Source organism: Oreochromis aureus, linkage group 5 (assembly GCF_013358895.1).
Source record: "Oreochromis aureus strain Israel breed Guangdong linkage group 5, ZZ_aureus, whole genome shotgun sequence".
NCBI classification, from domain to species: domain Eukaryota; kingdom Metazoa; phylum Chordata; class Actinopteri; order Cichliformes; family Cichlidae; genus Oreochromis; species Oreochromis aureus.
Window position 1 is genome coordinate 25,537,734 of NC_052946.1, and position 23,591 is coordinate 25,561,324.

Sequence of the window (23,591 nt, forward strand, 5' to 3'; positions counted from 1 at the left end):
ATTAGTTGCTTCATAAATTTGTCAATAGATGGAAATTATTCTGACAATATTTAGAGAGATGATGGCAAACATTGCCCAGTTTCCAGCTTTATAAATATACTGGGATGGTTGTCATTCGTGCTGCAGGGATACTGATGATTGAAATATATCTTGACATCTTTAGATTATGTTAACTTGGAATTTGGCACACGCAGCCACTTTCTGGACCATATCATTCGGTCATAAGAACTGCAACTAAATGCCTGTGCAAGCTGGCTCTGATGCTGTTTGATTAGAATCATTACCTTGAGTCACAGCCAAGTACCTCTCAATTGAATGCTGTTTGTTTTTGCCTGCTCTTTTGTGCTCTCAATCTCTTGTTTATCAGCCTTAAATAGCTTTTTCTACATGTAGATTACATCCGTGCCACGTTGGTTTTAGTGAGTCTGCTGTAAAAAGTCTATGGCTGTCTTTTGATAGCCTAACATTGAATGAACAGGAAAGTGCCAATGATTAGGCACCAAAATCACCAAGCTGGCATATATGAAAACAAGGCCAAAAAAAAAGTGTGAATGTCGAGGAGCTGTGTTATGAGCAGATGTCCTCATTTGTCATGATTGATATGTTGGCATAGATGACTGGTGCTTTAACAGTCTTGTAATCCCTTTTGGCTAATTAGCGGCCATCCTATTGCAGCATGCCACTCGGATTCCTGTGTAATACCTCCCAAGTTAATCAGCATTTATATATTGTTTGGACCAGTTATGCTCTATTTTTATCCGTCATCTTAAATCTTAAATTTAAACTGCTTTGGATGCTGAGCCAGAAAGTGGCCACTTTAGAAATCATTAGCTTTATTACCATTCCCAATAAAACTACAGGTAGGTATCTTTTGATTTTGATTTTTCTGAAATTATCTTAGAAAATTTAAAAATTAATTTCAAAGCCAAAATCAATCAGTTTGTAATTACTGGAAACAAGCACTGCAGTCTTTCAGTTAAATGGTAACAATGGGAACAGAACTGAGAATGTCTCAATGTGAGGAAATTATTGAATTTTCTAAAGTCTGTTATTTCTTGGAAATTGGCACATTAAAAAGTGACATTAGATGAATGCTTTTTCATGAATGTGACCAAAGCATGTATCACGAAATCTGCGGGGCAAGTCAGACCTTATCATGCAGGAATTTTAAATAAGAAAACTTGTAATTGGAAATGCTGTTCAATGACTGCATGGACTCCTCAGTAAATGGGCTAATGCACACTTTCTGCTGCAGCAAACCAAAGTTTTTCATTAGGATTATTTTACTATATAAAGAATACATTGTAGCACAGCAGCAGACTGATACACTGTGAAAATTTGAGGAAGTGCACGATGGTTGTTGTACACTGCATGCAGGGTGGGGTAAAAACCTAATGAACTGCAAATGGTCGACACTGCATACTAGCGAGGCTACTGGAGAGACTGTTGGAGATGTATCAAGTGCATTGCACTTCATGGTTTTATTTATCGTTTCTAAATTCAGCCTTCAAGTATTGATTAGAGCCCAACATCAAAAAGCATTTAAAGGGGAAAGGAGGAGATCTGACTGCTTGTATGGCCCCAGGCAGGCATACAAAGTCTGTTTGGAAGTGATGCAAGGCCCTATGCAGTTGCTATTATTTATGGTTAACATTGAGTCATTTGGCTAGCAACTCGAAGGTTAGGTATTTTTCATCGGTGCTAGGCACATTTCTACAGGTATTTGATTTGGTTCCAAACTATTTAATGAATTTGTACTTCTTTTCAGGCAATATTTTTCAACTTGACAATTGTTTTGTAGATGCTTGTCTTTAAATCATCCTCGTGAAGCTATGCCAACATACATTTTCATGCTAGGTTGTCCTACAGTCACTGCGATCAAATATCTGGCCTGGTGGTATCGGTGTCATGCTCCTAGATGGACCCATTTATATTACCAGTAATCAAGCATCACCATTCAGGAACACCAGTAATGTGCGAGGAGTGTAATGCATCCACCAGAGGCAGCTGAATTTATTTCAGAATCAATAACTAGACAATTCATGCAGGGCTGCACACTGTGTCCTGAGGAATGACCTCATAAGCTCTTGGCACTTAAGTGATCCAATTGCCACATATTGAAAATTGAAAACTCACTTTACACAGTAAATTTTCTTGACACTGTCAGAGCTGTTATGTCCAGTCCTGCCACTGTGTGTGGAGGCACATTTGAGGATGCTTTATTGTAGTCCGTGAAAGGAACAAGCTATAGCTGGTCTAGTAAAGGTCGCAGGCCTGAATTTGTTTTAATCTTGTTAATGGTTTTCATCAGAAGCCCTGATGCACTCAATCAGTGAACACTCTGGCTTCTTAATGCACTTAATTCACTGTACTAGCGTTGCCCTATAGATTTGCCTTGTAGATTCAGCCTGGTCGTAAGTGGCAATGTTAAACACTGAATCCCCCACAGGAAGCCGTCCAATTTTAATTCACAAGAGCCGCCTTTGGTCAGACAATAGAACAGTTCTATTCTTTACCGGCATCTAATGAGTAGAGAATAAATGTCAGGATGTGTACTTTGTTCTTTTTCCCCCCCTTTTTTTTCCATTTTCAAGGAAGTCTAAATACACTGGAGACTTTTATCTAGACCTTTTCGCCCACATGCGTTATCAAAGTCTGACATTTGATGTACTGCGTTTCTCACTTATTTCTTGTGGTAAAAGGTTTAACACATGACACACTGCACCGCTCAGGCCTCATCACCTCTAACTTATATAATATTAAAACGCAAGTGACACAGATGTTCACAGTATATCTTTCTAATTGGCGAAAAACTGCTGGGAATGCATGCGCATAAACTGCGAGTGGGGAGGCTCGGTGACACGTTTGGATTTGATTATAATGAGATGGCCTTACCCAGTTTTCGCCCGAGAAGTTTACAGAAAAGACTGCAGAGCAAGTGTGGCATAATGAGAAAGTTGAGTAGGCCTCCTTTGCCCTTCCTCCTATTCAGCTTGCTTTGTTGTACAGGTTTCCTAATGAAACACAAACAAAAAATGTTTTCTGTTTGGGAGGTGGTCCATAATGCACACAATGCTCACGATTGTGTGTGTTTTTGATAGCATTTGTATACTCGTGTGAGCTGCGAGTTTTTGTCTCTTCGCCATTTCTGCCCGTCTCTCCAACTCAGCTCCACACCGAGTTGGAGAGAGTTTTAGGCTTTCAGCACTCTGTATGGCATTGACAAAACAGCCATGTACTGAGTGTGCGGCAGCACTTCCTGTCAATTAACATGATGAACACGAAGCTAGATGGATCTGGACATGTTAACAGATACGCTAATATGCATTAAAAAAAAAAAAAAGAGGTGTCAAGGGAAATTTTGAAAATTTCAGTCGCGGAACAATTTTAGCACCATACTAATGGGCTTAATTTTACTGTAATACAACTACATTTCTCTTGCCCAAGGATGTCGGTGTCCTTGTTGCTGAAGCTGCTCATTTGCTTTTAGCTGTGTAGCTCTAAATATCTGCATTGGGATTATATTTGTTGTTTTATTATTTCTGAGTTTGATGTTTTAGCCCTAAGGCCTGGCTCCCTGTGCGCCGTATCTTTGGCTGATCTTGGCAGTTCTCGTGTTCCCGAGGTCTTGGTGTGACCACTTCCCGAGGAATGAGAAACACATGATCTCACAAGATCAAACTCCACTTATTTTTCTATGCTTCTCTGCTTCACAGTCAGATTGCCGACCTTCTTTTTACCACTGTGGCTTGATGTGGAACTATGCACCACGCGCTGCAGATAGACTGAGGTACTTGGCATATCAAATAAAAAAAGGGCCATTTGAAATGTTTGTGTGTTTGGCGAAAAGATATCCGTTAAACAGAAAGTGAAGCAGATGTCCTTCCATTTGACAGCAGCTGTCTCCTTCAGAATACACATTTCCCTTTTATATAGATAGAGATTTTGCATGCGCGAGTCTAGCCTTTAGACACTCGTGATGCCTGTAAAAATGCAGCTTACTTCTCGTGAGTCTGAATTCAGGCAGAATAATGTAAAAGTTGTTTAGACTGTAGTTTGTCTAATTAGTACATTTAATTATATGCATTCGCTCTCCCTCTAATTAGGGGGATGGCTGAGAAAATGGGGGTGGGTGAAGTGAAGCTTCCCTCTCCCACAACAACTACTGTCAAAATGTCTGTATGTCGCCGTGTGAATCTAAAGCAGGACAAATGTGGAGGAGAATATGAAAATGGATCAGTGCTGACGCACTCGTTGGACAGTATCCACTTCATTCAGACACATCGGGACATTCATTAGGGGCTATGACGGTGATGCAAAATACCTTGCTCGAAGTGCGCACTTTTCTGGGATGTTATTGTTGCCAAAAGGTGTTTTTTCTTATCTCTTTTTTTTTCTTTCTTTCTTTTTTTTTTTTTTAAAAAAGCTCCTGGTGAAATGGTGAGGCAGACACACACTATGTTAATGAAATGGTGCAAGTGAGCCAAGTTGTTTTTCCTTTGATAATTAAGTTGAAATAAACAGACATATTAGGGTAACATCGGGGATGCTACAGGGATTGGAACAAGCCTTTCTCAGTTTTTAAAGGAACAATTCTCCCCATAATAAAATGCATATCTTTCCCCCCTAGCCTGTAATGCTAGTTATCCATTTAGATTGTGACAATGCAAGTTCCCCAGCTTCGGAGAGATCAGCTGCAGAGATTATTTCTCTTGAATATAAAGGAACTAAATGCCTCGTGATGCTCGGAGCAGTAAAAACTCAGCAGCAATCGCTTTCCAGAAATAATGACCTGGTTACTCAAACAATCTACCGAGCTAGTGCTGTTTTCTTCCCATCACCTGATAACCTGCTCCCAAACTGTTCAATGTAAAATGATTTAGCAGGATAAATGGCACCGTAGGCTACAGGGAAAATTAAGTAAATTAAATTTTTGTTATGAACCGTCCCTTTAAGGTTAAATTGTTGGTAAGGGAGTGCATAAATCGCTGCAGCCCTTGAAGACTGTTGATAATTTGTTTCTCTTATGTTCAAGAAATCCCATGGAGAGGCCACTGCCAGTGTTAAATTGATCCTACTAACAAATATAGTCTCAGCTTTCAAAGCATGATGTTGCATATTGCAGCATGGTTTTGTCAAAACTAATTAAAAATACATCAATAAGCCACACTGTTGTTGTTTCGTGACTTATTCTCATTATTACCGCGAACATGGGCAGTTTATTTTGCATCAGACCCACATACACTGTCCTGCTGAAGTAAATATTAGCGAACAAAATCTGTGACTGAAAATAGCCCTCGACAAATATGCTGTTTCTTCCTGTTAATGACTGAGGTTTGCTGAAAAACTTGAGGTGTTTTGTGTAATTATTTAGTCGTTTTAATGAAACTGGTTTAATTAAACCAGTTTGTTCTCAGCAGGTAAAGGCTGAAATGCTAAGATACAGAGTCGGTGCTTTAGAGGGTTTGGTGTTTTTATGGGATTTGCCTTTAATGGCTAAAATATAGAATATTGATAGGTTTATATTTTAAAGCCAAACGCTGCCACTGAGGTTCGAAACAAATGATAGACTACCCGAAGGCTCTCCATGTACAAGTACAATTGATCTTTATTTTTACATTAGATGAAACCAAAACACATCATGGAAAACGGGCCTGGTCGTCTATTTCTGGAAATCCATTTTTAGATTATGAAACATTATCCTCCTTTTTTTTTTGGTGCACTGAATGAAACTGCATGACTTGGGTTTGTGTGGATTTTGTTTTTAAATAACATCTGGCAGGATTTTCTGTTATAGATGGCTAAAAGTCTCAAAATTAAATAATTTCATTATTAAATAATTAATTAAATGTGCCGTTAATTAATTAAAATTGGTTAATGAACCATTGACCAATTAAAATATTGATATTTTATTTTTAATAAATAAAAAAATTAAAGTAATGCTAATAATAATTACATAAATTAAGAATTTCCAATATTTAAAAAATATGTTATGCCTGCTGTGCTGCATTGCATCATGACTGTATTTCATGGGTCACCTATCAAAGTTAGGGGACTTTGCCAGGGAATCAAGTGGACACTATGCCTTTAGTTAATTTAAGTTTCTCAATATCAAGTACAGAGTTTGTACTTGCATACTTTCTAGTTTCTACTTGATAAGTACTGTTGGGGGTCCAGATTTGAGGACGGCTCACAGTAACACAGCAGCATGCTTTTATAATATCAGCTTGGCTTCACTGCATAGTTTATTGCCTTTTTTTACTATAGACTAACTTTTGCAGTGAAAATGGCACATAAGAGATCTAATTACCTGTGTTCTTTTAAAATATATATACATTTTTATAAATCTTTTGGCAACATGCTCAACTATAAATGGCCTGTTAATATGAAACTATTTTGAAAGGTCATAAACACTGGACTGGAGTACACTGGTATATTAAATTCAGTGTTTCTGATTAATCAACAGCAGATTCATTAAAAACATCACACGTTTACATAACTGTCAATGCTCATCGAAGAAAAAAAGAAATCGATTTATTTATTTTAAAGCTAGTAGAAAAACTTATAACAGACAGGTGGTGTTTAGAATACAGTTGAATAAATAATAAAAAGAGATAATATAATTATTTATGGAGCAGGCTTATCTTCAGAATATCCACATGCAGCGTTAACATCCTGGTCCGGATGTTTGTACTCCTGGTGAAAAATACTCTTTACTCATATTTAAAATATGTTTACTGTCACTTTGTAATTGAAAATAAACTGTTATAAACAACTACAACACATCTGAACTTCACAAAATAATGCACTGAGAGCACTCTGGAGAGACATTATGATTAACTCGGCCAAATTTAATTATTATGGAATAAATAAAACACTGAAATAATCCATACATCACCTGTTAGATGTCATCTGAAAGCCTACATTATATTGTGTTGTGGCTGGAGACCCGAAGGCCGAGTAGTCATTCCGGTTATAGTCTGACATCTGCAGCAACAGTGCCGCCTGAGGATCACGTATAATTGCTGCACTGTAAAGTCAATTATCCGCAGATTAGTCTGCGCGATCACATAAAACAGGCTGGCACACGGATGTCCACACAGACCCTCGCGCTAACTGTCTAATGATGAAATTTATGACACCAGCACCTGAATGGCCCCTAGCGGACTCACGGACGCGGAAAGTATAATTCCCCGATGAAGTGAATTACATCCCGTTTTCACCCTCCACTGAGAGCGGAGTGTTCGTTTGGGTTGTGACAACAGTGTGCCAGGAGCAGGCTTTTCTTGGTGGGTATCATGAGGTCTGACCACCTGGTCAGCTGAGAGTTGGTAAGGCGAGCTGGCTGTTAGGCTAATGAGACCTGATATCTTTGAAAACGCAGCACTTTTGGATAAAGGCTTAGATATTTGAAGATTAAGCCACTAGATTCTGTCCTTAAAGAAATCCCAAGTGCATTTGATGACACAAACAGTAGTATTTCAAACTTGTCTATACCACTGGGATACCCACTGTATCAGACCGTTATCTGGGTATGGTCTGTCTTTACTTGCTATGCAGACCTTTGGGTCTGCTGACTAGTGACAGTTGAAATTATTTCATGTTGTACTGCAGCACAGGAACCATGAAATAATTTATGAAATAGTGAAACAATTCAACATGTTTTTAATGCACTGATATTTTAATTAATATGAGAAAATTAATGATTTTTAAAAAAATGATGTATTATTTTATTTTGGCACTTTTGGTTCTCCATACATTCTGTAATTGCCTTGATAACAGGCAAAGAACAAAAACTATCTGTGCAGAGAATTTGTCAGTTTATTAATTGACTGCATTAAGCAATTTACAGTAATAAACTGAGATAGTTTCGCTGTGCATTTCAGTCATAGATGATAGAATTTACCTCATTAAACACACCAGCGCTCTGTCACGGTTTATCCAAATTACACAGACATTGCAACTCAGGATGCATTTGATAGCTTAATCCATCCTCAAATAATCCTCTTGGTGACATAGATGTGCTAGCCCGACTATCCTTCACATACCTGATACTAATGCTGGTGATGAGATTGAAATTTTATCTCTGTCCCCAATGACTAATGCAAGTTAAATGCTCCTGTGGTTGTTGTTAGGCTCCTGTTTTTCAAGAGCTCTCAGGGGTTCTTGGCTTGTTGTTGAGTGTGATATTATGGAACAAATAGTAGGGCTTAATGGTGGTGTAGATGATTTAACTGCCCTCGGGGCGATGAAAAAGGGGGAAAAATTGTTTCTGTAGGCTACACAGTGTACTGTTGTTATGTAGTTGTTTGGAAGCCTTTATTTTGTGAGATTCCAAATGGTGGGGGGTGGGGGATGCAGGCCAAAAATATATGGTATAAAATATCTTATTTGACTACCTGTATTCCACATGTGCTTTCCGCATTTAAGTATGTTGTTTAATTGCAGCACGGTTCTCCTCAGTCTCCTTCAGGCCCAGCACCGACTGTGTTGTCTGCTCTGCTCTATCAGAGATGCTGTGGCTTTAATCCTTTGCCCACAGGGGACGGCTGACATGGATGTGTGTAAACTGTTGACATGGTGCTGTCTCCTATGCTCTCTGATCAAAGACGGTGCAGCCCTCCTGTTTCACAACCTGCCTTCAAATATGCTCCAAGTCTCACAGACTCCCTGCCTCTCTGTTTCACACTTGTTATTAACCCGTGACTCCCCGTGGTAAATCGGTACATCTGACAAAGACAAAGAAGCTGTTTATGCCTTTCCTTATGTAGCCTCTGTGACCTCCCTCCAAGCAATGAATTTGATTTGGAAAATGGTGTGTATGTAGCTCACGCCTTAGTGGAAACCAATTTTGGAGACAGTAATGCACTGGCTTTAAGTGCAAGAAAAGATTTGGCTTGAAGTTGTGCTTAGTTTAATTAATCCTTGGTAATGATGCAACTATTAGTAAGAGCTCCGCTTGTCTTAAGTGGCTGGAGGGGTGTGTGTGTGTGTGTGTGTGTGTGTGTGTGTTCATTCGATGAGCGGCGATGCTGATCAAGCCAACTACAACTCACTGTCTAAATGTGGTTCGGCTTCAGGACTCCGGGGAGTTCTGCTATTGTTTCAAAGTTTCCTTTAACCTCATGAGAACACTAACAAGTGTGATATTATGCCTTGATTTTTGTGAGAAAATTCATTAAAACAACTACGATCTGTTTCTCAGTCTTTTAGTAAATAATGCTAGGCGGCTAATGCACATAGTGTCCATATTATGCTTTTTGAGGTTCTTTTAATATAATTTTTTATGCAAAAAATCTGCGAAATTACAACACCCAAATTCCATGGCAAAGCGGGGCAATTTTTCCTTTAAAAAAAAAAAAGAAAAAAAAAAAGTGCTGCTGCACTGCCTGAAATGACTTTTTTTGTAATTTAGGTTTTGTTTTGAGACCTATCTACGTCACTATGTTACACATTTGCATAATGCCCACCTTGCGGCTAGTTTGGCTCACCCTCAAAGGATTAGCAGCTGCCTTATAGGCTGCCCCTTTATTTACTTGCCAGAGCCGCTTCTGCTAACTCTAAAACGTCTCTGCCACGAGCGGAGCACGCCAAATGTTCTTTGTTGGCTTCAGTAGCAAATGCAATTGAGTCTTAGTGCACTCTCAGCATCTGAAGAACTGAAGACATAGTGGATTATTTTTATTTTTGATGGTAATGTCCCCTCAACAAAAGAAAAATTCTAACTGTTGGCATGTTGCGTGGCTCATGGCTTATGTTACAATTGGCTTTGATCGCATACCATGCCCACAGGCCAGAGCTTTGTCTTCACTGTAATGGGAGTGGACAGTCAGAAATTGTGTCATTTCAGACCGAGTTATTTATTTTTTATTTTTTAAACCAGTAAACAAATACTGGGTGTGGATTGCTATGTTTTCATGTCATCGACTTCTTGCTTTATTATAACCACCTTTTTACTTTTGCAGTCACTGGTGTGGCACACATGGACCAACTAAAAGAACACAGTTGCCAACAAGGCCAGTTGTGTAATCCAGATCTGTGCTGAAATATCTGGGTTGTTCCTTTGCACTAGATCTTATACAGCTGAGCGATTCATGGAATTTTCACTTCATTTAAGATTATTGTGATAACACAATAATCATAATAAATTTGTATTTTTTTTATTTCTTGTGTTAGAAAGCAAGTGCTTTTCTTTACAGTGGTGCACTTCTGCCCCTCCCTGAAAGCCCAACCTGTTTTGTTCAGCTCCAGCCAAGTTGACTTTTTGGGGGCGAATCACTTGGTCAATAAGATCCATATAGAAGAATTAAAAATCATAGGATTTCTGCAGTTGAACCTGTGAAAGGATTATTAATGATAACCTCCAGCCGCCCTTGTCTCCACATCGGTCAGGGTCTCTCAACCAGCCGCTTTCAGTGGCACGTGACATTTGGCTGTCGGCTTTTGCTTTTCATCTCCCTTCCTGTAGCTGCTCTACAGGACCCCTGAGGCAAGTGAGTCTGTTGCCTCTGGGCCTCTCTTCACTCCTGCATGCACCCGCAGAGATCCTGTGGTGTAGGCATGCCGGCAGGGACCGGGAGTCGCTCTTGGGAGATGGACTTTATGGTCAAAAAACACCCTTTAGTCAGGGTTCGGGGTGGGGCTAGAGTGGCACTGTCCCCAGCCTCCCCCACCACCAGGTTTTTCATGAGAGCAGACCTTAGAGAGGCTGAAACTAAAATTGTTGAAGAGGTGCTTCAACAAAGCCCTGTTTGAGCGGAAAAGTGCCTGCTTAAAAAACAAAACAGAAAAAACTTACACAAATGGTGTCTGATGGGCTATTATAATATCTGTGAACACAGTCAGACCTTGCACTCAGGTACAGCTTAGGGCCCTGAAGGTTCTTGTCCCTATTACATTATGATGTCATCATGTTACCTAGCAGCAGCCTACGAATAGGCTAAAATTACCCATTTGTAGCATTTATAATGTCATCCAAAAGAAAAACCTTTATCCAAACATTCTCATTTTATCATTACCAAACAACCAAATAAAATCCCAGACCAAACGAGAGTGGGGATGTACAATCGAGCAAAATATGCCCACTTTAAGTTGTGATCTAAGTGCTAAATATTTGTTTTTGACTCTTTAGTAAGTGTTGTGTGAGAATGAAGTGATGATTAAACCCACATGAATATATTTTTTTTGCATTTGAAAAGTGATATTAACGGCTGTTGTGTCAAATTGAATGTAAAGTGGTGAGAACACAATATTCAACATACCAACCAGTTGTACAAAAACTAATACAACACGGATAATCTCAATGGATTCAGAAAGTATGTTGAAAGAAGTAACAGTGGCTTCTTCCATTTTCAGTCGAGCAGATTGTCGTCTCTGGTTTTGTTTTTAGTTCGCCCTGCTGTTCCTACACAGAAACGATCTGCTCACCCACTTTCTTGCATCTTTGAAGCAACAGTGAACCAGAATTACCACGTCTCCACCTTTTGAAACCTACAGCGGGTTTTGAATCCTTAAAGCAACACAAAACATTCTTATTTTTAGGTGTGCTCATCCCACAATAGCTTCAACTAGACAATTTTTTTCCCCCTCCACCCTAGCCCTCCGGCTGCATCTGTTTTGGAGCACTTTTTCCCCAATGAGTTTGGTTGTTGTAGTTTAGGGTTTCATGCTTTAGGGAGTAGGTATGCTTAAGAACAATTTGTCCCCCTAACGTTGTTGTACCATTGTGTTTTGGGTGTTTTTGATTTCTTGCTGGTAATTTTCCACAAGTGAAAGACATTTGTGCTCTGAAAGACATGAGACCAATTGTCTGCACTCCTTAGCAATGTGGCCGTCTGAACGTTACTGGAGCTTAGTTCAAAAGCTGTTGTGATACTGTTAGATCCATGCATATGTTGTTAGCATAATGACAGTCCAGCCTAATTAGACTGTTTCTTTTCTAGACCAACTGCTACTGTAAAGGGTGTGATTAATGTTAACTGCAAGAGTGTAGGAGGCACCAGAGTGGGTTGTAGGATAAACTCGGTGATGGTGATCATTACCAAACTCAAATGATTAGAGTAGCTGCAATTTGAAGCACACATTCAAGACAGTCTGACCTGATGTTTCTATCAACAGTGATTGAACAAAGGATTTTAGATATCTCAGGCAAAAACACAAACAAAGTAAAACTGTATTTTCAGTGCTTTCACAGAATTGGATTCTGTTTGTAGTTCAGTGTGTGTGTATATGCCTGCATGCCTGTGTGTGTGTGTCTGCCTCTTCAGCGAGGTTCTTATCGCATGTACAGAGTCCCCACTGCATTACTATGTACTTCACCTGGCCATGGTAGTCCTTGTTCTGCTCTGGAGCCTCTGAGCTTGGATTAATCCAGTTGTGGTTAGTGACCCTCCAGCTCACAGCAGAGGAGAAACAGGACTACCTTCTCCGGGTGTGGTCTAAAACAGTGGAGTTGGAGTCCGTCTGCATGCAACACTCCTTGGCGAGGTAGCTGAATTATGTCAAGGACTGCCACAGCAGTGATTGGTCAGCCTGCTGACAGGGGACCACCAGACTAGAAAAGCCAGGGATGGACAGTGTGAAAATTTAGTGCACAAATAAGAGCACATTATTCCAGTTCTGTCAAGTGTATACAAAAAAAAATGGAGAAATGCTAAAATGACAGGCCACTTATATTTTGGTGGCATGTAATATTCTTGGGTGGCCAAGTAAAGCTCATGCATGGGGGGATACTGGCTTTGCTCTGTGCCGGTTTATTAATTGTGTTCTTTCATTTAGATCTATGTGTCTCTCCAACAATTTATGTGAGGAAAAGGAAAACGATGCGGTTATTATCATTTTAATAATATTGCTGCACACACACAAAAATGCATCTACCAGCAAGATACGCAGATATGAATATATCTTTGATTGGCTAACATCGACTGACAAGCCTTCTGATTAACATCCATCAAATCTTATTCAAATAGAAAACCAGGAGTTTTTATTGCAATTATCTGTGATCAGCTGATTATGCGTGAAATCCTTTCAGTAGTTTGTGAACTAGTAAAAAATCCAGACTGAATTGCTGCAGGGACAGGAGGTTTGTTTGAGTAAGTTGTCATAGTATGTGTTTACATTGCAAAAGAAATGTTTCTTTTCCCTGTTGAGTTTTCTGACCTGTATCTCTTCCTCCCACAGTTGCGTCGGGTCACCACACTGGAGGCAACCATTATGGAGGCACAGGCGTAATGAGGGAGAGGAGGACAGTTGATGACCCCTACTGGTCCTATTCAGGTGAACTCTCATTTATGCTCTGGCTGGAGCCTAAGTAGGAGGGGAAATTGCTTACCTTTTCTGCCTTACCCACCATTTTCCATTTTTTTTCCTGCTGTTTGCCCAGCAAGCTTTTTCCTCCCCCCCCCTCCTCGCTATAGCAAAATGGGTTTAATAAAGGATTTATGATTCATATAATGGCATACCTGTGATGTATGCTTTTAATAAGAGCAATTAAACAAATGTACTCTGGAGTGAACAGCAGTGACATATTGTGGAGCGAGTCTATGTTCAGATTCATAACGGGAAATAATGAGTTAACTATCTCATTTGTAAAAGTATAGATTAGGGCTGATGGATGCTGTCAGCAGTACTATGAAAATTTAATTGTTTAATTCCTAACCGCGTTATTGGTGCTTTGCTTTTAATCTAAATAAATGTTTTTGAGAAGACTTGCTTACTCTGTATTGCAATCTCTTAGCTGTTTACCTTAACACATTTGGAAGATGGATGAATATAGCAGCCCTCAGTGAACTGTCTGATGTATACTTTAATGAATGATTCATTCTGTGCACTCTTATGCTTGTAAATAATCTCACAGTTGGGTATAAATTTGCATATCACATCTTTTTGGGTGGTAGTCTTGGAGGAAAGTTTTTAGAGTTATAAACCTGTAAATAAGGAAAGAAGCTGAGCTCAAATAATGTATAAAAATATTTAAAACTGTATGTCATGGTATAATATTTTAAACTATCAGAAGCGTATTTGATCAACTTCTAAGCTAAAGCTGTATTTAAACGCTTTAAGAGTTTAATTTTTCCCATTTTCTGGTATCCAAATTTGCTGTAAGGGGAGAAAAAAGTGTAAAAGTAGTGGGCTCTATGCATTTATAATGGCATGGCTCATTATTTGACTCATCAGCAGCACTTTACAAGACCATGAGTTAATGTATCTGAGTACCTGCTGAGCACTTGGTATTTGTTTTCTTTTTATAGCACGCAACATTTGGCACTGCTTGTAATGGTAAAAGTCTTTAAATTTCCTATTTATTGGGCTCGGATGCAAAATGTGTGCACAGTTGTATGCAGAGCAGAAGATGTTTTTGTGGTGGCAAATTGATAAGCATATCCAGTTTGTTCCTTCAAAGCATTGCTTCTCATTCAGCTGTACACATCCACACCCCGGCGCAAACATAGCCCTCTGTAGGCCATCAAGCAGCTCCGATGGGAAATAGGGGTTATGTGATTTGATGGAGGGCACTTTACTGGAAGAGCTCAGGAAGGGAGGAGCACTCGGTAAAATCGTATTTACAGGTTCCAAGTTCCAAAAACACCACCTTGCAAATAACTAACTCGGCCCCTCTGCCGGTGGAGTGCATCGTGGCTCTGAAAATGAATATACTGATGGAATATTTTGTCCTCGGCGCTCCAGTTGGGAACCTAGACTCTTGTGGTTTTAGGCAAGAAAATTGTGCAAATAAAAAACACAAAAAACAAAAACAAACTGTGGCTACTTTGGAGTCAAGTTTGTTTGGTATTCATGTCACTCCTGATTGTGGCCCTCGTCTCTCCCAGTTGTCGAGTAAAGGCAGTGAAAAGAATGCCTGCTTTGACTATCAGAGCGTGATTGCTCTTTCGCCATCCACAAGGTGTGTGGAGCCTGTTTTAGGAGTTCTGGTCACTTCAGATATGGCATTGTTTTCTGTGCAGCCTACAAAAACAGAACCCCTGATCACATTTTGCTTCTGTCTTAACTGTGATCATAATAAACAGCTTTGGTTCTTTAATTAGATAATGATGCAACATTATGCCATATACAGGGTTTTTGGCATTGGTCTGCTTTAGCGGTGGGCATTATAGCCTCAAAATTATATCGCGATATTTCTGATTAAGAAAGAAATAAAGAGCAAGACTTAATTGTTGCTTGCAGCTTACATGCAGCAGCTTTTTTTAAATGTAAGCAAATCCAGGGCATTTTCCATCTTTTTACTTGATGACACAGTTCCTAGTTTGAAGTGTGAATCTAGTGACAAGAGGTTCTAGCAGCAGCATTAGAGTGTGGTGGTGGTGACACAGCATTATATCCAGTGACACAGCTCAAGTCACATGTAAGCACAAAAGTAGCCTAAATTATGTTTTTCATGGAAATCTTAAGTACAAATACAACATGACTACTTAACACTTGAGTTACTTTATTGTTAAATTATAAATGTAAATGTAAAATTGTCACATAATAAAACCGAGAAATATTTTCTACCTGTGATGTTTTGTCTTGGGTCGAGCTTTGCTGCTTAAAGCTCTGCTTTACACATCAGTAATTTCCATCCACCGTTTGCTCTTCCTGTCATATGGAATGCAACTAGCGAGTGCAGCAAGTGTTGCTTGGTTGACTCATTTGTTTACTTTTGGGTCACACATCACCAGCTGCTAGTGTCTTCTCCTTCATAGCCTGGTCGTGCTTGACGATGTGGGTTTTTTTTTTTTTTTTTTTTTTTTTTTCCTTCAAGTGCTGAAACGAGTTTGTTTCCAGCTTTAGTGGGAACAATTTTCTTGCATAATTTAAAAACTACTGCGTTTCTCTGCGAGGTTGTTGAAGCGGCTTCCTTTATAGGTGCGAAATTGTCATCAGAAGGTCTCGCTGTCAGACATGCCTGGGCTTGTCTCATTGTTGAGCTTGCAAGGCAGCGTGAATGCATGGCATTGCCATAGCAACAATACATTTATATCAGGATTATCATAGACGAGATGATGTGGCGCAGCCCTAGCCCACTTAGTATTTTCTGTTTGTGCCAATGTGTAATGGCAGTAGGCTCAGTAAGCCTGGTGAAAAATCACCTGTAGCAAGGATTAAGTGAGGTGGTACACCACAAATACCTGACATGACTTTAATTTGTACCTTCAGTAATGGCCACACTCCAAATATATGGCATTTGCTGCATGAAATGGTGCTGCTGCTCTTTCCCCCTAAAGGTCAGAGTGTGTGTTTCTTTTTTCCAATGATGTTAGTGGTTGTAATAATTGATTTAGTTTAGATGGTCCACCACTCTTGTAAAACACTGTAACTGTGTCTTGCTCTTCATTGGTATTTCTGTCCTGTTTGGAATGCATTCATCGACCAAACATAGAAATTTGCCTTTTAGCAAATGAAGTGACAAAATACTGATGAGAGCAACCGTTTTTTGCTTCTTTTTGTTTTGGGTCACACATCAATTTCACACTGGTTAAATGTTTAGAGATAGACATGAATAAAAAGCTGAAAAGCCTTAGAACGTTTAAGCTTTTTCCAATAATGATATCTGTTTCTTTTGCACCACAGGGGTGAATAAATGACAACAGAAACAAGATAAATCAAAATATTGGCACTAATTACTGACCACATTTTATTAAACATCTGCATCGGATGTTTGTTTGTTTTTTTGTTTGTTTTCTTCAGGACCAAATGTAAACATGTATTAGTCAATCAACACATGTCTGCAGTACTTGGATGTAGAAAATGAAAAGTGTCTGCTGCATGGGTTTAAAGTGAAATAACCAGTTGACCCAAATGATGCATAACCACATTCTTCCTGTATGGACGTTAACCTGCAAGGAAACAAGTGCTAGCTGCTGCTAGCACTGCCTGATAATGGGTGTATTATATTCTCAGTGACATTTAAAGTATTTTTGAATGAAGACTGTAAATGTTTGTGTTGCCAGTTTGTTTAACCTTGTACATGGAGCACGAGTGATATAGGATTTTTAAGTCAAATGCGAATATTTGATGATTTTATAAACCCTAATATATCACTCGTATTGTTCTGTTTTTCGTTGAGACACACGAACAGATTTCAGTAACATTTGTTATGTGTAGTTGTTTGAGTCATTACTAACAATCTCAGTGCAATGGATTACTTGTTTACGCTTTGCTTGGCTCAGTTGTTTGTTGTTTTTTTGTTCGTTTTCACCCTTTCAAACTCGTCGTTGCAGACTGCCCTCTGATCGAAACTCTGTACAATGTCATAACTCAATAACATAACTGAGGTGTTTCTCCCATCTCTTATCAGCTGCTGTGAATGCCAATGACAGCACTTTGCAAATGCCTAATATCTGCTGAGAATTCATAAAGAGTTGTGCTCTGGTTTGCTTTTTGAATGATTTCTTACTTTTAGGCTATGCAGCTAGTCTGATCCCTCTCCTGCCACCCCCTCCCATTTAAAAGACTAGTAAATTATTTGCCAGGAGCATCTTTTGACCACACCTGAGTCCACACTCCTGTGGGACACAATCTCGATATTCATGCTGAGGTCCTTCTTATTTTCTAATTAGAACATCAGGCTTGGGTTGGCATGCTTCTTTGGTCAATTAAATTCTAGGGCTTTGTTTTTCGACAGTATATTAGGTATCGTTAATAAACAGCCTGCAGCACCATTGACATACTTCTTTTTTATAACTGTCTTGCTAAAGTTCTTATTTTTTGTGTTGATATGCTGTGTTTGTTCAGAGTAATATGCGTGGTTGGCAAGAGAAGGGCCGGTAATTGGGTATCTGGGTTTTTCTATGCTGGGATGGTGGCCAAAAAATAAAATAAAACAAATAAGAAAAACAAAATATCAAGATAGGCAACTGGCTGACACGATTTGAGTTTTGGACATTCATTTCAGGTCCGTGTAGACCACCAGTTCCTACCAGTCAAGACAGCTGGCTGATTGTACAAAAAATAAAAGGAAAGAACTGAGGGAATACAGAAATGGCCATTACTTGGGGAAGGTAATTAGCGGCTAAGGCTGTGAATGGAGGACAGAGGAGCGTGCCTTAGCAGCTAAATGGTTATTAAAGGCATTTGCTCTGTGCAAGTGAGTGTAAAAAGAAACGCACACAGTCGGGCTAGCCTGAAGCTAGGAGCAACTGCACAGATAGACTAGCACTGTGAGCGAGACACACGAGTACTGAACGTAACCTATAGAGGAGCATTGTGCCACCAGTGTGATTACTTTAGGAGTGAGGCTGTTCCAAGAATGTGAAATGATGTTTCTCAGGCAAAAATAAAACATAGTGATGAAAAAAAAATTATTTATTTTTTGATGATCAGATCTTTTTTCTTTAAACTCGCCTGCGTTTCCAAAAAGACGACTGATTTTTGCGCAGTTTTTGTTTTTCTCTAAAAAAATCTGGCTACACGTGACAGTGATGTGAGTTGGCTTTTAATGATATTAATTATTGCTTCATATTTTCCATAAGAGGGTGCTAACCCCTTACTTTGTACATATTAGTCTAGTGCATTGAGGAGTGAAGCACATGACATATCACCTTCCTGTGTGCTTGGATTATGAACCTCAGTAAAAGTAGCCTCGAAACCTGCACCCTGAAATTTGATTAAAAGTTATTTAAGGCATGCTGTGAGTGTGTGTGTGTGTCTGTGTGTGTGGGGGGTGTTCGTATGTGTGTGTGTGTAGTGTTCGTGGAGGCATTTTTCATAAGAGGGATGATATCATACTCACTGTAAGACTCCCACAGGAACATAGCTATGCATCATTTTTCCCCTTTTTATATCTCTGCAGGTTTTCACATCATCTCTGTTAGTTTCTTTGGCTTCCTTCATCATAAGTTTTATGTTTTTGGCCAATATATGCAGTAGTTTGCTTTTGATTGGTCTCTTGTGGATTTATTGTTCTAGTTTAATTACAGCACAACAGTTGGAGTACCTTAACGTGCATTTGCAGAAGCATTATGCCTGATCCCCTGTAACAGTGTGTAGAATGAGATACGGAAAAGAAAAACACAGTGAAGAAATACCAGCACTAGATGTTGGGGAAAATTATAGATCAGCGTCCCAAAGAAAATTGTCATCCCCCCCCCTCCATGTATTATGAGATTTTCTGTAGTCGTTGAATTATCTCGCATGTCATTTCAGACTGTTGAAGCAGTCGTTGTTAATTTTTTAAACGGTCCTTCCATTGATCACCGTAGGAACTTATGATTTTGGTTTGCGGGGAAAAAATGACTCTGCAAAACTGGTGAAATTAAAAATGCTGTAAAGGGCACACGCTGAAACCATAATCCTTCAGATGATCTAGTAGTCCACCTCCGCAAATTAATAACATAGCTAAAGGCTCTGCATTTCAGTAATTTTTCACAGTAATAACTTACTAATAGCTCAGTGCTTCGTATGAATAGAGCTCCTACTGTCTTTCATGCAGCGGTTATGGGTGTTTGGATGAAAGCCACCCCGACAAGCAGTTGTAGCAACTGGAAGAGCCTGGGATTGTCTGATATGTGTGGATTATGTTTCCCCTCAGCCTAACTGTTTTATTCCACTTCACTGAGGTTGCCCATGATCATTAGCAATCTTTCCACTCATGTCTCACATAATGAAGTGAATGAAGTGTCATTTTCAATCAACTGCTATGTTGATCCAACTTAATTAGTACTTTAGAGGATACAGAACAAGATTAGGTAACTCACTGTTCTTGATTGCCAGGGCTGTTTATTTTGGTTTTGAATTAACCCTCGGCTCTGGCACTGCGAGCGCTTTTAGTTTCTTATTTTTTTTTATTTTTTAGCTTCACCTCTTGAGATGTATTGCGTTATTCCCTCGTAGCTAATAAGCAAAAAATTGTTGCCTAGCTTTTAAGATAAACTTGTCAATTGCAAATTATTCTGCCGCTGTATAATTGATCTTACTATAAATAAATCTTTATTAAGACACACATTTGTTTAAACAACACGCTGCAGGATTGATTTTTAGAGCCCAGTGATTGGGTTGGTTTCAAAAATGTGTCTATTCCTCTCCGGTTGCTTAGTTAGGTGTGACATGTTAAACCCTATGATTCATGTAACCTTAAATTGGCTCGGTGCTTTTGAAGGCAGTGCAGTTTTTCTCCTGCGTTTTGACACCCCCTTACAACGGCTGGAGGGAAAAGAGCAATGCCATGTTGTCATGGTGCCCAACAGAAGGAGCTCTGCCTCTTGGAGGTAATGAATCGAGAGGAGGATTGCTCCCAGTAGACTTCCGTGTATAAGAAGCACTTGAGTTTAAAGTAAAGGTCCCTCGCTATATGGATGTTCTATGAGTAGGCATAGAGGGTAATGTATGGGGCATAGCCTTCAGGATGTAATGTTCAGGGATGAAGATGACATTTTTTCCCCCCTTCTCTCTCTCGTTCCCCAATGAAAGAAGCGTCTCACCATGCTCCAAGTGATGAAACAAGTTTTTCATTATAAATGGAGGCGATTTTCCCCTGATTGTTTTGAATCATGATGTAGAACGAATCATTTCGCTTTCCGAATTAACGCAAAAAAATTTGTTTGATCCTTTTTTTTCCCCCCAAGGATGAAATATTTTGAATGTAAGCTGGAAATTACAGTTAAATTTAAATTCCAATGAAAGTAAAGTCGAATGATATTTTTAGATAGACGTCATGTCGTTTGAGTTTGCAATCAGAATGACTGATATTACAATCCAATATGTTTGTACTAACCATGCAAAAATGTGCATTAGTAAGTCATTACACTTTAAAGAGATCTGTCACCTAACTGCTGCGCGCACTCACCCAGAGGCCGCTCACAAATTCCAGACTGTTGAAGTGTCCACGCTGATTCTCCTTGCTTGCTAAACAAAGGAAAGAGTCACACGTCTATATTTCAGGCTTGAAGCGTCAGCTCTCTTTCATTTTAAACGGGATGCCATCCTAACCCTTGCTCGGCTGAGTTGTGCATTTACTGATGCTGCTCATGGTGAATAGTTGGAAGAAGTTTAACTTTTGCCCAATGTGAACGAAAAACGCTGCAGCTGCTGCCTAATCAGCTCGCGACATGAGGGCATCCCGTGAGAGCGCGGTAGCTGCTTGTGCGTGAAGCGTGAAGGAGAAGTTGATCTTTTATGTTAGTAACCACCATGTTGCATTCGAGCTAGCTTGGCTTACCCTAGCTGCTGATCAAAGCTCTGTTAGCTTACAACAATAGCGCCAGCAAAGATTGCTCCCCCACCAAACGTCAGGCATGCCCACTGTCAAGCACTGAAGCTGAACATATGTGTGAATCCTCCCTAAGGGCTTGAGTATGCTCGATCAGCCCTGGTTGGTAGAGTGTGCACAGACTAATAACTCAAAGAATTGTTTTGGGGAAAGAAAAATATTAAATACAAATTAGATCCTGAAGCAACGAGTCAGAGGAGCCTTTATCAGAATTCCAGGATTTGAGAGAAACCCACGGACAGTGTGTGCCTGCATTGTTTTCTAGTTATACGTGCATACTGGTAGCTTCCTGACAAAGATTCTTATCCAATGACAAGTGTTGATTGTCCAGAATAGCAGCTATTCCGTCACACTTCTACTTGAACTGTAGGAATCAGTTTTCTCTGCACTTAAGCGCCTCCTCCACTTTTCTCTTTGTTTCCACAGCAGCCACTGCGCTCCTTTACAGTATTCGGTTTGTGAAACGAAAGGTCCTCCTGAACTTTGTTGTGCTCATCCTGTGAGATTCCTTTACTGCCTACCCACAGAGCGACTTGATTAATTTCCTCCTCCTAGGAGTACAGAGAGAGATTCATCTGTCTTACACCCTGCATTTATAGTCGCAGGCATTCTACGTGATGATGGAAGCTTAACACAACATCATCTATATTCCTCCAGTCTTGCTGATGTGTGTATCAACCTGTAGATGTACCTGCACTCATTTTGAGAGAAAATGAGAGGTGCAAGAACACTAATTATTAAAAATGAATTTTGCGAGGGGACCAAGCTGGCTCATTATTCATCTTGGTTATTGCTAGCAGTTTGGATCAGCCTTCCTGTGCCAGAATTGGTCTATTTGTCTCTGTCAAGGGTGGGCCCTTGACAGATGTGCCAATATGGCTGCCGAAGTTCTGTGCTGGGGGAGAGGCATCTTAATTCTCCATGATGTATCACACTGGCAGCAACCAATTTAGCAGAATTGAGCTCCAAATCATCTTACTTCCCACTGCCTCTGACAATCTGTTTCCTTTTTCTAGATGAGGTAAATATATTAAGAATTGAAATAAATTAGGGATTCCTGCACCCTGAGTTAATGCTGTATGAGTGAGGTTTTTCAGAACTTAATTGCTTGTGTTTATACACGGATATGTCCGGAGAACAGCGTCTTCGGCCGGCACCACCTTGAAGCATAAAGCAAAAAGTCCAAAGTACAACGTCTGCGATAAGCGCAGCCAAATTTCCTGGTTTCCTTGTTTGGAGCAGATTGATGCGTTGGACTGACATGTTTGTTGTGTAAACCTAATTAATTAAATTTCAGACGTCACATAGTGTTAGTGTGCCTCGTGGCACCATATTAGGCTTAGTGGGTGGCTCAGGTCCAACTTAATGGATGCGGACATGCTCGGCCTGCTGGGACTGCAATATTGAGGAAGTGTGAGATTGCCAGCCCACAGGTTTCCTCTCTAATATGGTTATGCTGATGAGCTAGAATGAGCTAGATTGCGGTTCAGCAAATTTTTAAACTCATAATCATGATGACTTACTTTGTAATGAGCGCACATCCCCCTAGAGGTGAGGAGTTAACTATAGGGGGCAAGGCTATAATAGTGGCATAATGGCACAATTTTGGAAGACGTGTAATGCTTCCCTCGAATTCTAAAACAACGTTTGATTTATGATCATTTGTTCAAGTGCAGTGAGGTATGTTGGCATAAAATTCTACTTAGACCTTCAAACCAGTGAGTAACTGAATGGAAGTAGCTGATGAGGTCTAGCACTGCTTCCAGTTCGCTGACTTTCCCTGGCTTGTTAGATTGTTTATGCCGCGCTACTACCTCTACTTTACTGAGTTACACTGATTTCTGTCTAGATTCTAAATTATAAGGACACTTGCTGTGTAAACATGTAGCCATTGTTGTCCCTGCTTAGCTTGCAGAACAACTCTAAGAGTAATAGCTGCTGAGGATGTGAGCTGAGCACAGAGAGGGCCGTAGCTCAGAGTGGTTCAGGCCTTTTTTAATACTGTATTTTCTGAGCTAATTGTGCCTGTGGGATGTGCGATATCTTGTTTTGTCTTCTTTTTTTCTGTAATTAAAATGCATGTATGAGATTTTGGTGACTGGGTTAATGTCTGTAATTTTGCTTTATGAATTATAACTACTGTTGTGTTGCTGACTCAAGAAAACTAAATATATAGTCCCTGAGAAGTGCTGCGATGAAATTCAAACAATCGGTACCATTATCTTTCTGCAAACACAAAGACATTTATTTTAATTTAGGGTGACCCAGCTTCATATTCTCACGGTAGCAAGTAGGAGAAAAAAGAAGATCACTCAGGCCTGTCATCCTTTGTCTTGCAGTCTCATGACTGATTTAAGCTGGAGCTCATATACCTGCAAGGGATAAT

At 39.7% G+C, this 23,591-nt stretch overlaps 1 protein-coding gene across 1 annotated transcript in view; it reads left to right on the plus strand.

Annotated features, from left to right (window-relative positions):
- ca16b (carbonic anhydrase XVI b) overlaps window positions 1-23,591 on the plus strand; it is a 109,756-nt gene that overhangs the window by 12,761 nt on the left and 73,404 nt on the right. The window contains exon 2 of the mRNA XM_031757559.2: window positions 13,180-13,275. Coding sequence (XP_031613419.1) covers window positions 13,180-13,275 — 96 coding nt within the window. The remainder of the gene's footprint in view (window positions 1-13,179; window positions 13,276-23,591) is intronic.